This window comes from Nilaparvata lugens, chromosome 1 (genome assembly GCF_014356525.2).
Source record: "Nilaparvata lugens isolate BPH chromosome 1, ASM1435652v1, whole genome shotgun sequence".
NCBI classification, from domain to species: domain Eukaryota; kingdom Metazoa; phylum Arthropoda; class Insecta; order Hemiptera; family Delphacidae; genus Nilaparvata; species Nilaparvata lugens.
The window spans coordinates 3,633,610-3,650,638 of NC_052504.1; the positions used below are offsets into that span (position 1 = coordinate 3,633,610).

The 17,029-nt window shown below is 34.3% G+C and overlaps 1 protein-coding gene across 41 annotated transcripts in view; it reads right to left on the reverse strand.

Annotated features, from left to right (window-relative positions):
- Positions 1-297: 297 nt before the first annotated feature.
- Positions 298-17,029, reverse strand: part of LOC111055396 (gastrula zinc finger protein 5-1-like) — a 116,221-nt gene continuing 99,489 nt past the window's right edge. For 37 of the 41 annotated variants that reach the window (XM_039427778.1, XM_039427748.1, XM_039427740.1 and 34 more), the window contains 4 exons: positions 11,597-11,701; positions 6,958-7,062; positions 4,430-4,565; positions 298-1,869 (listed from right to left, as the gene is read on the reverse strand). In XM_039427778.1, the coding sequence (XP_039283712.1) occupies positions 908-1,869; positions 4,430-4,565; positions 6,958-7,062; positions 11,597-11,701 (1,308 nt within the window). In that variant the 3' untranslated portion in view covers positions 298-907. Of the gene's footprint in view, positions 1,870-4,429; positions 4,566-6,676; positions 6,710-6,957; positions 7,063-11,596; positions 11,702-17,029 lie in introns of those variants that run through there. The other 4 variants (XR_005571229.1, XM_039427573.1, XM_039427584.1 and 1 more) reach the window with 4 other exon arrangements.

The window sequence follows — 17,029 nt, forward strand, 5'->3', positions numbered from 1 at the left end:
CGTCACTACAGAAAAATGTACTGAATTGAAATTGTTACAATAAATTATTGAACGCACGAGCAACTTACTTCTATCACACAAATCTCGATATGATAGATTGAGAAACAAAACAATGTCAATAAAATTACTAAGTGCCGGTTGCATAAAAGCTGGTTAAATTTTAATGGTGATTACGAGAACCAATCATAGACGCCATTTATCAAAAAGGCCTTCTCTGATTGGTTCTCGTGAAATTAATCACGGTTAAAATCTAACCGGCTTTTGTGCAACCGGGCCTAAGACTTCAATTATTTTTCAAGTGTATGGGCTCTAGTGATTTCAAAGTAGCCTAAATAAAGCAGCTCATAAAAAGTCGAATAATTCACAATTCTATAGTTTATCAAACCAAAGTCATAATTCTAGTTTTACATTAATTTAAGTTTATTCATGTACAGTGCTATTTTGTTTTGTACCACTAAGTGTCACGTGTTGTTATACTCAGTAGAAATTATAATAATTGTATAATTAAAAATTTCACAATTTTTTCAGATGTGTTTCTTCAAATCATTTAAACGAGAACATTTATAGTCACAAAATTTGCAACTAAAAAGTTTTTTACCTGTATGTGTTTGAATATGTACTTTTAAATTACCGGCAATAGCAAATTTAAAGTCACAGAATTAGCAACTGAATGGTTTTTCACCTGTATGTATTCTGATATGAACTTTCAAATTGGATGAAGAAGCACATTTGTAGTCACAAAAGTTACAACTAAATGGTTTTTCATCTGTATGTGTTCTGATGTGTTTCTTCAAATTACATGATTGAGCACATTTGTAGTCACAAAATTCGCAACTAAATGGTTTTTCATTGGTATGTGATCTGAGATGTAATTTCAACCTAGATTTCTGACACATTTATAGTCACACTATTTACAACTGAATGGTTCTTCTTTTTCACCAGCATGTGTTCTGATGTGTTTCTTCAAATTAGATGATTGAGCACATTTGTAGTCACAAAATTCGCAACTAAATGGTTTTTCATTGGTATGAGATCTGAGATGTAATTTCAAGCTAGATTTCCGACTACATTTATAGTCACAAAATTCGCAACTGAATGGTTTTTCATCTGTATGTGATCTGATATGTTCTTTCAAATGGCCTGAAGATACACATTTGTAGTCACAAAATTCGCAACTAAATGGTTTTTCACCAGTGTGTGTTCTGATGTGCCTCTTCAAATGGCCTGAAGTAGCAGATTTAAAGTCACAAAATTCGCAACTAAAAGGTTTCTCACCAGTGTGTATTCTGATGTGCGTCTTCAAATTACCTGAAGTAGCACATTTATAGTCACAAAATGTACAACTAAATGGTTTTTCATCTGTATGTGTTCTGAGATGTAACTTCAAACTAGATTTCTGACCACATTTATAGTCACAATATTCGCAACTGAATGGTTTTACACCTGTATGTGTTCTGATGTGTTTCATCAAATCACATGAATGAGCACATTTGTAGTCACAAAATTCGCAACTAAATGGGCTTTCACCTGTATGTGATCTGATATGTATTTTCATGTAGCCTGAAGTGGTACATTTATAATCACATAAATCACAACTAAATGGTTTTTCCCCAGTGTGTGTTCTAATGTGTGTCTTCAAATCAGAAATCCATGGACTTTTATAGCTGCAGTCAGCACAGCTGTAGAGCTTGGTCTCTTTGCCAGCCACAGTTGGCTCAGTGCACTTTTCCACTGGAGAGATTGAATATTCATCCAGTCCACCCACTTCTGCTGCATTGGCAGTGCCGCTGGTAGAAGGCCACATCTCTGCTTCACTCTTCACTGCGCCAAAGTCAACTTCTTCTGAAATGTCTTCTCCATCTCGGGAATCTACAAAAATAAACATACAACATTACTTGAGAAAATATACAACAGTAGATATAAAATGAGGAGTCTGGCACAACATGTCCCAGACTTCCCCACCTAACCTAACCTAACTAAAAAATTTAACCTAACCCAACCTAAAAAAACCTGACCTAACCTAACCCAAGGTCAAGGTCAAATTATCAAAAACTTGACTGAACAGTAATTGAACTGACTGACTGACCACAGAGTGGATGACCCAGCCATGTCATACAGACATGTTGAATACTGGTGAGCATGGTCATGTGACAGGAGGAGTGAGGGTCATTGAAAATGTCCATGTTAAATAAGTCATGTCTAAACACAGAGGAGGTAGAGTGGGAGTCGTTGAAAATATCTATCTTCAATGCCATTTTGATCTAAAGCAGCATGGCCATGTTGATCTTGTAATATTGAATTTTTTCTCGATTAAAATTGAATCTTTAATTCGAGATCTATAAAACTTGATAGTAAATATCAGAGTAATCGATATGCGGACAACTTTTAACTGAGAATTTATCATAAATAATTGTGTTGCACATTCCATGGTATCACTGAAACAGAGTTCTATTTCAGAATTAACAGATCATTATAAACAGCATAGAGGATAAATAAATTTAAAATAACAGTTTTGAAATAAAGTTTTATTGAGAACAAATGTGAAATGTAAATTCAAAACTTGTAATTTATGTTTTTTTGGAAATTAATATCGATGACGTGTTCATAACGTCACTGTTCTAGGCTTTATCTAAAAGGCGGGTCATTGTTAGCTCTTCTCTAAAAAAATGGTGGCTGGCTATTGAAAGTGTTTTGTGCTCTCTGAATATTTTTCTGTTTAATTGAAATTTATAATGTTTTAATTTGAGATTTGAACAGTTTTATGGTGTTCTAATTTTGTATAATTTTATTTGAGTGTTTACAAGCCTATAGCCATTGTTTTCAACTATATAAATGGATAAGTATTTTAGCTTATAATGATGCTATATGTTTAAGTGTTGTAAGGTGTTGTTCTGTGGTTTTGTGTTGTATATTGCCAAAATTCTTATGAAAATTATAAGTTTGTTTGCTCTAAAAACTGGATTTCTTATTCATTAGCAATAGATCTATTCATAATTTATCAAGAATTTACCATTTTGGAGCTGATAACTTTCTTTAGGTTAATAGGTGAAAATGCTATTCAACCTATTTAGGATAAATTTGGTAGCACGGCAATCTAGAGTCTCCCATGGACATCTTGATCTAGTAGGTCTACCATGGACATATTAATCTGGTGTGATAGAGGTCTCCATGACCATCTTAGTGTAGAGTGACAGGTCCTGCATGACCATCTTGAGCTAGAGTGATAGGTCTCTAATGCTGGTGGGCGTGGCCATTAGTCATGTGACTGAACAGTAACTGAACAGTAACTGAACACTGACTGAATACTATGGAATGCTATTATGTTAAATATAACTAGGAAAAGATATCCTTGTGATACAATGGTTTGTTCACATTCTAGGATTCATATCTGAGACTCTTGAAAGCATACATGCTAACCAGAGGATATCTCATTACTGTTTGTATATTGAAGCTCCTTGTATATTCTATACAATATTCTAGAATGATCACTTCTTCTTACATCACTAAATGTGGGTGAAGAGGATTTGAGGAATAAAAATCAGCAATTCATTGCTACTTTCATTGAATATAGTCTATTTTATTGAAGATCAAAACGGCGGCCATGTGTGTCCTAGGATACTTTTTCACAGTGTGTGTGTGGCTGTGTGCTGAAACGCCCGGTTCTAGAACTGAACAGATGTGTCTTGTATGGCTCTTGACTGAACACTGATGGTCCCCCCCCCCACTGTTGTGAACACTAAACACTATATATACACTCCAGAGTGGGTGGGAGACCTTCTGATTTATTTTTATTAATTTTTGATTTTTCATTATTAAATTTTTTCTAAGTTTTTTTTTCTATTTTTTTTTTGATAATTTGACCGAGACCTTTGACCTTGAGGTTAGGTTAGGTTAGTTAGGTTGGGTTAGGTTAGGTTGAATTTTTTAGTTAGGTTAAGTTTGGTTAGGTGGGGAAGTCTGGGACATGTTGTGCCAGACTCCTCATTATATATATACTTACAACAAACTATTCTTGAACAGATGGAAAATACATTTGAATAATTGCAATATCTCAGTAATTTCCATCTGTAGACTGGCTGGCCGCTATGGCTTCCTATAAAATGGCGCTGCTATCCAGAGATTGTCAGTTTGGTTCAAGGATAAGCATTCCTAACCGGCAAATAGTAGGTACTGGGTTTGATTTCCGTGCTGTCAAATAATTTTTGAATAGTAGCGCTCATCGAATTTCCATCAGGCTGTTTACCCTGTTGACAATATTTGCAGTAGCAGAAGTCTTCGTGGTGAATTACAGCATTTAATTTGGATTTCGTTTAGTAATAATTATTCTTGAACAGTGTTTCTCAGCTTAATTTGAAAGCTTATTTGATTCAAGTATGTGTTGTCAAATACATTTCTTTGATATGACTAACAAGACACAGTTATATCTTACCTTCTTCTTTGATGAATATTAGATTGTAGCCAGGGATTAAATAATGTTGTTGGCTGAAATCATTATTGGTTGGAGTGAATGCAATGCTGCACTCTGGCGCTGGTTCTTGGCTGCTATCTACTGCAACTGTCGCCATCTGCAGAATATATTCACATCACAACACTGCTAATACACAAACAGTGGTACTATGATCAAATAAGAGCAGAGTTTGGGAACAAGCATTTCATTGCTAATTCAACATACTTACTCAGAAATTTATAGATCTGGAAATATATGTTCATTAAATAGATTAGAATAATTATTTTTCTGATGACAGAATGTAAATTTTTCCTAATACTACATCACTACACTCCCCATTACAAACACTTTTCCTAATGTGACATAAGAAATAAGATATTGACAGAATTGTAGAAACTTATTAATCTGACTGCTAATTGTCAAGTGGTTGAAATAGATTGAACAAGTAATTCAATATGATTGGTGAATAGTTGACCGAGCGAAGTGAGGTCCAAGATTCAAGTCGACGGTTTGGCATTTCTCTTAATGTTTAAATGTTCATATGTTTATATGTTGCGCATTTACGGCGAAACGCGGTAATAGATTTTCATGAAATTTGACAGGTATGTTCCTTTTTAAATTGCGCGTTGACGTAAATACAAGGTTTTTGGAAATTTTGCATTTCAAGGATAATATAAAAGGAAAAAGGAGCCTCCTTCATACACCAATATGAGAGTAAAAATCAGACTATAGAATTATTCATCATAAATCAGCTGACAAGTGATTACATAGATGTGTGGAGAAGCCAGTCTATTGCTGTATTTCCATAAGGTCTATAGTTTCAATCAGGTACTTGTGGATGAGAATACTGCGTGAGGTCTACTGTTCACAGAACTACTAGTATTATTTGAGAAATACAGGAGTAGTTGTGAAATTAGAACTATGAAATTGAAGCTACTAACGACAGGATATGCATGATGAACATATGTGTACAAACATTTCGTCATGCATTGTTGTGTCATCACAGGAAAAGGTTTTGAAAAAAAGTATTGAGGTTAATTTTTCATATCTTTGATTTTTGTGGTATATTTTTTCTTCACTTCTATTTTTTCTCCATGATTTGAGGTTAAATTATTTTTGTATCTTAATAATTTGTAATTCAGAAGTTCATTTTTACTTTCCTTGCCCTTTTACGATACGTAAGGAAAGTATTGCTTTCCAAAAAAAATTAAGGTACCCCAATTTCTAAATTTCTATACGTTTCAAGGTCCCCTGAGTCCAAAAAAGTGGTTTTTGGGTATTGGTCTCTCTCTGTGGTGTGTGTGTGTGTGTGTTGTGTGTGTGTGTGGTGTGTGTGTGTGTGTGTGTGTGTGTGTGTGTGTGTGTGTGTGTGTGTGTGTGGTGTGTGTGTGTGTGTGTGTGCGTCTGTGTACACGATATCTCGTCTCCCAATTAATGGAATTACTTGAAATTTGGAACTTCAGGTCCTTACACGAACAATTTCAATTCAAGATGGCGGTTAAAATGGCAAAAATGTTGTCAAAAACAGGGTTTTTCGCGATTTTCTCGAAAACGGCTCCAACGATTTTGATCAAATTTATTCCTATAATAGTCATTGATAATCAACTTCCACAAGCCCCAAATCTCTAAAAATTTCAGGAGCTTCGCCCAATCTATGCAAAGTTTGATTTTAGATTCCCAATAATCAGTCTTCAGATACAATTTGAACAAAAAATTTCAAGTGGAAAGGATTGAGCATGAAAACCTCCACAATTAATGTTTAGTAACATTTCAACCTAAAAATGTAAATAAGCTCGAAATTCGAGAAAACGTGATCATTCAATTGCAAACTGTTGATTCTATTAAATCATTCACTATGAAGAGATAGCAGACCTCGTGTGTCTCCAGCGTTATACTCCTATCACCAGCTGGCTCAGATCTTAGAATAGTAGACTAGAGATGCGCGTGAACACTAGCGTCAGGTGATCAATTTTCATAACGGCAAGGAAAGTTTTGTGAGTGCGCCACACCAGATTTTTTGTTACTGGTTGTTGCTGATGACAAAACATGCAAGATGTATATGTGTGTACACACATGTTTATCATACATGTCCTGACGTTTTAAAATAGAATTGCAATAGAACAGTGCTCGTTAATAGAATGAATTTGTCAATTGATTCATTATTGATTGGAATACTGTATTGTTGTCCTGCTTAATGTCAACACTTTCGCAAAATGCCACTTCTCTCTCCAGCAGACGACCACATCAACCATCCAATTCAACCTGCAATCATCATATCACTTCAATATTGATAGCCAATAGAAAATCATGAATGAATTCTCATTGCTATCTCTATAATAACCTATTAGTTCAATATTGAAATTGCATTTTTACTACCTATTTATTTAATGTATTGTTAATATATGTCACACTCTTTGATTACTTTTGTGTATTATGTATTGTCTGTAAAGCTTTAGATGCAATCAGGAACAATGGCAAGAAATATATGAGGATAATTAGTTGTTATATACCTGAGTAGTAGTTGGGGATTCCTCTGAGGTTATTGGCTCCTGTTTGATGTTATTTGTTGTCAATTGAAGTTCTGCAAATCCATCTTCTTGCTTCTTTCTCTCGATCTGTAGACAGAGGAAAAGATTGGACTTATCTGATAACTTGATTTACAGCTGAGGAAAGATTCAAAAACCACAAACAACTATTTTTGCTGAGGCCACTGAAATACTTTTGGTGAATTTTTGGATAAGATATAGTGAGTTTCAACCTGGACTATCAGCATCAATTGAATTGGAAGTGATGATGTTAGCTGTAGAAATTACTACATTTTTTAATTGAATATCACTTTCGATGACTCTTGTTAGAACATAACTTCTATTATTATTATTACCATTGAGAAAAGATAGCATAAGAGGATATTTCATGGTATAAGACGTTTATGTTACAAATTTCACTGTTAACTCAATTAAAGCTTGTTACCTCATGCATATCGAAAAACGCACCATAAATCATGCAGTGTTTTCTTTGGAGGTGAGTAATGAGTATCCGAATTCCTTGAAATTATGCCATATTAATGCTGAATCCCTTCCTGGCCATTTTGACGATTTTAAGGAAATATTTACATCGCTTAGTTTCGATGTTGTGGGTGTGAGTGAGTCTTGGCTTAAGCCTTCCCTATTATAGTTTATTTGCATTGAATGACTTCTCTTTGTTTCGTAATGATAGGATTGGTAAGGCGAGGGGAGGAGTGGCAGTTAATGTCCGTTCATCTTTAAGACCCAAACTAGTTCATTGTTCACCCCAGCCCTACTCCAGATCTCCCGAATTCTTGTTTGTTGTATTGACTACAAATAATATCAAGGTGGTAGTGTGTATTGTTTATCGTCCTCCAGATGCTGGTCGACTTTCTCTACTTGAGGATGCTCTACTAGATCACTTGGGCAACTATCAACACATTATTTTGCTTGGGGATTTTAATTCCGACTTGCTGAAAAACAATTTCGAAAAAAGACAGCTTGTAACAATGATAACATCTATGAGTCTCTATTTTGTTAATGACACATTACCAACTTACCATCTGCCTCATTCTCACACTCTACTTGATCTAGCCATTGTCAGTGATAAAGATTATGTCTCATATTAAGACCAGATGCCTGCACCTTGTTTCTCCCATCATGACCTTATTTATCTGATTTACAACTTGGAAAAACCTCACCACAATTCATCTTTTACATTAAGAAATTACAAAAACCTCGATATGAATGCGGTTCTAGAGGAGGCAATTGATCTTCCATGGCACCAAATTGGAGAAATTAATGACATAAATGAAAAAGTTGCTGTTTTCAATGACATGATTATTAGCATTATTGATAGGCATGCACCAGTGTGTACAGTGCGACCGCGGCATAGGCCTGTTCCTTGGATTAATTCAGAGATTCTGAATGCTCGACGGGAGAGGGATAGAGCACGAAGAAAATTCAAAAGAACAAGTGATGAAAATGATTTTAATTCTTTCAAAGTGTTGCGGAACAGAGTTAAATCACTTTGTCGCAATGCTAAGCTTCGACACTTCCATGAACAATTGAACAGAAATAGGTCAGTGGTTGCTATGTGGAATAATGTACGTAAGCTTGGAGCACACAATTCTAAACAGTATGATAATGCCCCAATCAATATTTCGCTTTACGCTCTTAAGGGGACACGGAATCCCTATCCTACTCCATGTTAACATAAGGAACATTTTCTAAAAAAACTACTCAACCGATTGCTTTCACATTTTCAACATGCTTTTATAGGCACTTCCTTTAATAGCTGAGTTAATTTCAAAAGCGTACTAACCATAGAAATAAATAACAAAATTCTCAACTTGCCTTTTTGGTCTTACATTTTCAACAAGAAAATATTTTTTTAAATAACTATTTTTGAATGGATCAATCTGGAAATAGCTCAGCATATGTAACGTACAGAAGCCAGTAACGTGTAAAAATTTCATCAGGATAACTCTATTACTTTTTGAGAAAATGTTCCTTATGAACTGAAAAATCAAAATTCTCAGGAAAGGCAAAAAACTAAACAGTTTGTCGATATTAGCTCAAGATGCAAATATTATGTATTCAAGTGAACTCCTCACTCACCTAATACATCCCAGGATCATAGGCAGGCATTTCTTCAAAATCTTCAGCCAATCTCTTGGCATTATAATGTTGGATAACTAGTTAATAGATTATAAATAGTAGAACCAGAAGAAATATTCATTAAAATCGTCCAAAAATCTACTAAAAGCTGCGAACCATACAGTATCTTGTAAACAGAACAAACTAACAAACAAAACGAGCTACACATTGGCACTTGGCAGATTTGAAAGCATATTATGACAATTCTCCTATGATATTTCAAACTATATCATCTTTTTGCCGACGATCTCATCATATATCTTCATTTTCCTTCTGAAAATTTCCATTTGTCAGTGAATCGGATGAATGAGGACATTGCAAAACTTGTTGAGTGGTCAATCGCTCATGGTCTCAAACTGAATCCAACAAAAACTAAAAGTATCATTATAGGCTATCCCAGGCTGATGAATGGCTTGCCATTGACCAATCCTCCATCTGTCATGATCAATGGAAATGTCATTGCCTATTCCCAATGTGTCCGTATTCTTGGTGTCTTGGTTGACAGTTATCTCAACTGGAATGAACAGACCACACATGTGTGTAATAAAGTTTTTGGTGGTATGCATCAGCTGAAAAGGATTAGAAATTATCTGCCTAAATCAGTAAGAGCTACACCAGTGAATGCGTTGATTATGCCATTCCTTTATTACTGTTGCATTGCATATAATGATATTTCAAATGAGCTGAGTAACAAATTGCAGCGGTCTATGAACTTTACTGTGCGTTTCATCTTTGATGCCAGAAGGGATGCTCATATCACACCTCTCTTTGATGATTTTGGCTGGCTTAAACTGAGGGAGCGTCGAAAGTTCTTCATTCTCTGTCTGACTTTCAAGGTGTTAGTTCTGGATGAGGGACCAGGCTACCTTCGCGAATCTTTCACACTGATTTCAAGTGTTAATCCGGGACGAGGAACAAGATAACACCAATATAAGCTGCAAATTCCATTGCATCGAACAGCAATTTTCAATCATTCTTTTGTGGTTACGGCCACAAGAGAATGGAATGAGTTGCCTGAAAATATTGTACTATCCGGCTCATTGTCTACTTTCAAAAAAAGGCTCTACCAACTTCTCAGTAGCTACCAAGCTTAGAGTGTAGGATTCGGCATTTATATTTTGTATGTTTGTTCTTCATCTCCATTTTTTGCGATTTTCATATAGAGTTTATGGATGGATTTGCAGCATTGTAGGTGGGTTTAGTGTGGTTATTATAATTCCATTTGAATTTATTTGACCACTAATAGTTTGATTATGGGAACTTTTCTATCTTATACAATTATCTTTATAATTCCAGTACTCTTCTTCATCATCTGTTTCTTCCTTCATCATAACTTTCTTTCACTTTTTTATTATTATTCTTCTTTAATTTGTTTCATTCTTCATCATATTATGTATCTTAATATTTTTCAATTGTAATAAGTTCATGCTTTTTAGTCTTACTTTCATATTTTTCAATTATATTTCTTTTTTTGTACATTATTTGGAATATTATTTTTTAGATGTTAGTTACACACACATCGATTTCTGGACGAAAGATTCTTTGCCCTTTGCCATCCTCAAAACTCTCATATTTTTCAATTATTCTACTCATATTTCTTTTTTTGTACATTATTTAGAATATTATTTTTTGTTGTTAGTATATTTATTTATACTATTGCTATTAGGCTAGGCGCACATCAGTTAGTCAAGAAAAGACAAGATTCTTGCAAATTTTCACAAGACCTCGCTTATGACACAACTCACACTGATTAGTCATTGCAATTACATGTCTTCATAAGCAACTATGTGAAGTATTGTGACTAAACGTGTCTGATCATGTCTTGTCTTGTCTTGACTAAATGCTGTGCGCCTAGCCTTAGATTGAACGTAGCTTGGTAAACAGATGTGTTTTTGTTCATGGGTTTGCCAAGTTCTGTTTAATCTGGTAGAATAGGTGTAGAGGCTGCAAAAAATCGAACGATCAAAAATCCAGGTTTTTGGGCCACTCTGTATCTAGCACAAGGATATTTTGCATGAAGAAATTGGTTCTGGAATTCTCCTATGTTCCCAAATAATATATTAAAAAATCAGAACTACAATATAAATTGCAAGCACATCCCCTTTTTCATGTCTATATTGACTGGACTAGCTGGAAAATGCAGATTTTGGGCGTATCTTTGGCGATATTGCAAATTCCTTCTAACACAACATTATTACACCCTAGCTGAGCTTCTGTACTAAATTTGAACATTTTCTGTTCATTTGTTCCCGATAAAGCTGAGAAAACGCTAAAAAACGCTGAAAAACGCAGATTTTGGGCGTATCTTTGAATTTTTTTTCAAATCCGTTCTTACTGCGCCTCTAAAGGGCAAACTGAACATACCTACCAAATTTGAATGTTTTTGGTCCAGTAGATTTTTAGTTCTGCGATTGAGTGAGTCAGTCAGTCAGTCAGTCAGTGAGTGCCATTTCGCTTTTATATATATGGATTGGTTGTTATATACCTGAGTAGTAGTTGGGGCTTCCTCTGAGGTTATTGGCTCCTGTTTGATGTTATCTGTTGTCAATTGAAGTTCTGCAAATCCATCTTCTTGCTTCTCTCTCTTGATCTGTAGACAGAGGACAAGATTGGTCTTATCTGATAACTTGATTTACAGCTAATGAAAGATTCTAAAACCTCAAAAAACTATTTTTGCTGAGTACTTACTGAAATACTTTTGGTGAATTTTTGGATAAGATATAGTGAGTTTCAACCTGGACTAACAGCATCAATTGAATTGGAAGTGTTGATGGAATAAATCAAATGCATCTGTAATCCTTTGCGGTGATTTTAATATTGATATTATGACCAATTCTACCTTCAAGATGGTGTTTCAAAATTTGTTACTTAGTTTTAATCTCAAATTATTAATTAATGAATTTACCAGACCAGCCTCCACCTTGTTTGGTTCAGGTTCATGTATCGACAATGTTGCCACTTCTATTCATGTAGATAGATTAGTTTCAACAGCAGTCAAACCTACGTTAGTGTCTGACCATTTTGCCATAATTTCTAAGTGTTCATTAGATTTAAGCTCCCATAAGACTGTTGTTTCTGCTGATCATAAACCCAATAGAGTTATTCGTCATATATGTAATACTAATGTTATCCATTTTGAATCTTTACTGGCTGTAGTAAATTGGCTGTTTATTTTTTCATTTGTTTCTATTGATGATGTTCTAATTGATGATGTAATAATTTGCCCATTTCCATGAAAGTTTCGTTGATATTGTGGACTGTGTTTTTCCATTGAAAAATGTTTCCAGAAGAACTTTTTCACATAATTTAAAATGGTATAACAACGAATTAAGACAAATGAAAGAATTCTGTTCAATGTTGTAATTGAAGTGTATAGAAGCACTGGTTTGCTCAATTATAGAATAAGTTTTAATAACTATAAAAAACTTTTTAGAAAAATGGTGAAAGAAGCCAAACGTAATTACAATAATAATCGTATTCTTCAGGCTACTGTAAAACCCAAGATATTGTGGTCTATAGTAAGAGAGAATATGAACAAGAATGATGTATCAAAGTGTATTGCCAGTGATGGTCACACTCCAGATGGTTTTAATAATTTCTTTTTAGACAATGTTAATCGTATTGTCCAGAGTGTTCCTCCTGCGCATTACAGTGTAGCACATTATCTTGATAAGTTTAAAAATTCTGTACCTGATGCTGTTAATAGTTCTTTTGTTTTCCACCATACTAGTGTTGAACAGGTTCATAACACCATTTTATCTTTAAAAAATAGTTCCTGTCTTGATTTTTTTAATCTTAATTCTTTTATTGTTAAACTTGCTTCTCCTTTTTTTGTGGAATGTTGTGTTGCTTATTTAATGATTGCATTGATGAGGTGATATTTCCTAAATGCCTCAAATACTCTAAAGCAATTCCCTTGTTTAAAAAGGGCTCTACTTCTGATTATAATAATTTCAGACTCATTTCTATAATTCCTATTTTCTCCAATTTTTTGAGAATATTTTGTATGTGCAAATGATTGAATATTTTGAAAAAAATAATGTTTTCAGTGATAGTCAATATGGGTTTAGACCTTTTAGAGGAACTGAATGGCTATCTCTGAATTTATGAAGCACTGCATGTATTCTATTGATGAGAGGAATAGAGTTAAGGGCAGTTTCTTTGATATGTCTAAGGCGTTTGATACTATAAAGCATGATATCTTATTGCAGAAACTGAGGTTTTATGGCTTTGATAATAATGCAGTCAATCTGATTTCCTCTTACTTAAATGATAGATTTCAGGCAGTCTTTTATAACAACTGCTTCTCAAAATTTTCTAAAGTGAGATTTGGTGTTCCTCAAGGTTCTACACTGGGGCCACTTCTTTTTATCATTCATGTTAATGATCTTCCAGCTGCCATAAGCAATGATTTTGTTAAATCATTCATGTTTGCTGATGACTTGGCTATTCAGATCAAATGTAATAATTTGTTAAATTACTCTCAAAATTGTGTTAATTTAATTGTTGAAGACTGGTCTGCTGCAAATTCACTCTGTCTTAACAAGGACAAAACCCAAATGTTGGATTTTGGCTTCACTTCTAGTAGTGACAATACAAAATTTTTGGGCATCACTTTACAGAATAATCTTAAGTGGGAGACTCATGTAAACTTATTATTTAAGAGAGTATAAAGGTTTATTTTTATTGAACCGTTTGAAATTCTTTGTTAACCCAGTTGCACTAATTACTGTTTATTATGCGTATGTACGCATTTGTCTTATGGTATTGTTGCCTGGGGGAATGACACTAACGTTAAGAGACTGTTTGTTTTGCAGAAGTGTGCAATAAGAGTGATAGCTCATGTCCATGGTTGAGCACATTGTAAACCTCTATTCAGACAAATGAAAATATTAACTGTCTTTGCTATCTATGCTTTTGAGTGTTTAATGTATATAGAGAAGAATTTGGCATTTATTCCTTTGAATACCGGTAATACTGTTCATAATCATTTTACTAGGAATGCGTCTGCTCTTAGAGTGAATCAATGTAATTATTCATACACACTAAATGGTTTTATTGAGTATGGCATCAGACTGTTTAATAATTTATCTGATAATTTTAAATGTCTAGAGACTAAATGTTTTAAGAATAGAATAAAAACTTTCCTTGTTGAAAAATGTCCATACAATAAAAATGAACTGTTAGATAATAATGTGATACATAATCTGTGATCTTATGACTGTTTTAACTTATCTGTTTTATATGTTTTGACTTTGATATGCATTTTGAAAAAATGTTGCAGCAATTAAAGAATTTGATTTGATTTTATATTAGCTGTAGAAAATACTACATTTTTGAAGTGAATATCACTTTCGATGACTCTTGTCAAAGTATTACCATAGAGAAAAGATAGAATAAGAGGATATTCCATGGTATAAGACGTTTGTGTTCCAAATTTCACTGTTAACTCAAGCCAATAGTCCTAGTAGTTATTTTTTGTGAAGCTATGTGACACTGGTAGTCTCTCATACTGTGCCATTCTTACACTCTCACAAGGCCAAAACAGTAATAATAGACAGTAGTCGATTGTAATTGGCTTGAGTTAACAAAAACCGAAATGATATTTAGAACATAAACGACCTATACCATATTATATCTTCTTATATTATTTTCTCAATGTATTACTGCATGATTTGGAGAATGCAGAACTTCTTCTATCACAAACAGATGGTGGGCTAATGAAATGCATTATTGTTACATACTTATATAGTACAATGTTAGTTGAATCTCATACTTCTCTTAACATGGTCTTGCTCTGTACTTCAAGTTTTTTTACTTTCCTTGCCCTACTACCATAGGTAAGGAAAGTATTGCTTTCCAAAAAAAATTAAGGTACCCCAATTTCAAGTTTTCTATACGTTTCAAGGTCCCCTGAGTCCAAAAACATGATTTTTGGGTGTTGGTCTGTGTGTGTGTGAGTGTGTGTGTGTGTGTGTGTGTGTGTGTGTGTGTGTGTGTGTGTGGATATGTGTGTGTGTGTGTGTGTATGTCTGTGAACACGATAACTCCATTCCTAATTAACCGATTGACTTGAAATTTTAAACTTAAGGTCCTTATACCATGAGGACTCGACAATAAGAAATTCAATAAAATTCAATTCAAGATGGCGGAAAAAATGGCGGATAATTACTAAAAAACCATGTTTTTCACGATTTTCTCAAAAACGGCTCTAACGATTTTCTTTAAATTTATACCATGGATAGCTATTTATAAGCCCTATCAACTGACATGAGTCTCATTCCTGGGAAAATTGCAGGAGCTGCGTAATATTATCGAGAAAAATGGCAGATAATTACTAAAAAACCATGTTTTTCACGATTTTCTCGAAAACGGCTCTAACGATTTTCTTCAAATTTATACCATGGATAGCTATTTATAAGCCCTATCAACTGACATGAGTCTTATTTCTAGGAAAATTGCAGGAGCTGCGTAATATTCTCGAGAAAAATGGCGGATAATTACTGAAAAACCATGTTTTTCACGATTTTCTCAAAAATTACTTGACTGATTTATTTCAAATTCATACTCCGTATAGTTATTTATCAGCCCCATCAACTGGCATGAGTCTCCTCTCTGGGAAACTAATGGGGGGTTCACCCCATCCTTGAGAAATGTACTTTGTAACCTCCTTCTCGTGCATGAGGTAGGTAGGTAGAGCAGGTAGGCTAGAGTATAGAGTAGGTAGGTAGGTATCTATAAAAATAACACATAGTCGAGATATTTCATCTGTAGAACAGCTGTTTTGACGACTTTTAAAAAATCATCGGATTTCACAATTTACACAAAGGAAAAAGTACTCTGAAAACAATAATTATATACACACATATACAGTAGTCCGATCGTAGTTTCAAATAATTATCTTGCCATCAATCGTCATTATGTTTATTTCTCTAATTTATTATCGTTTAAGAATGAGGCTCCCAGTTCAATGAGCAAGGAAAGTTGTGTGAGTGTACCACACCAGATTTTTTCAATAAGTAGAGTAAATTCTATCTCAAGTATAAATTGATGGCTACCCTACCTTGAGTCAAATGTTTGGCTGTACTTTAGTATATGGGCCGCGGAATCTAGCATTGAGACCTACATAGATCGATAGAGGAGATCAAGACGAGATCAACCATATATAACATTGTTGTCGATTTCCAATGATTAGCTGAAAAAACATGGCGGAGAGTTCAACATTTTTATATAAATTTTCATTTTTTAAATTTTTTTATGGCTACAATATGTTTTAAACTAGTGCAATCTTATGTAAAATTAGACGAGGAATCCAATGAAACTGATTTCAGGTTCGTAACTTCAGTAGTTTTTTGAGATATTGCAAAAAATGTGAGAAAAAGTGCAATTTTTGGTTTAAAAGAGGTGAACCTGTTTTCATGGTGATTGATAGGTATTTTAAACTATTGGATTTAGTAGAATGATAAATTCTAAACAAAAAATGACAAGTCACTTGATAGCCTAAACTCAAAATTGTTCGAGATATTTGGGCAAATAAAAATATTGCAACTCCATTTTTTGCTACCTAGGGAGAACTTAGGTTAGAAAAAGCTTAGATTGGGGAAAGCTTAGGTTAGGAGGAGCTTGGATCAGGAAAATATTAGGTTAGGGGAAGCTTAGGTTAGAAAAAGCTTAGATTAGGGAAAGCTTAGGTTAGGAGAAGCTAGGGTCAGGAAAAGCTTAGGTTGGGAAAAGCTTAGATTGGGAAAAGCTGAGGTTAGGAAAAGCTCAGGTTGGGGAAAAGCAAAGGTTGGGAGAAGCTTAGGTTAGGGGGAGCTGGGTCTGAGAAAAGCTTAGGTCAGGGAAAGCTTGGGTTAGGAAAACTTGCATTAGGAAGAGATCAACTTAGGAAAAGCTTAGGTTAGGAAAAAGCTTAGGT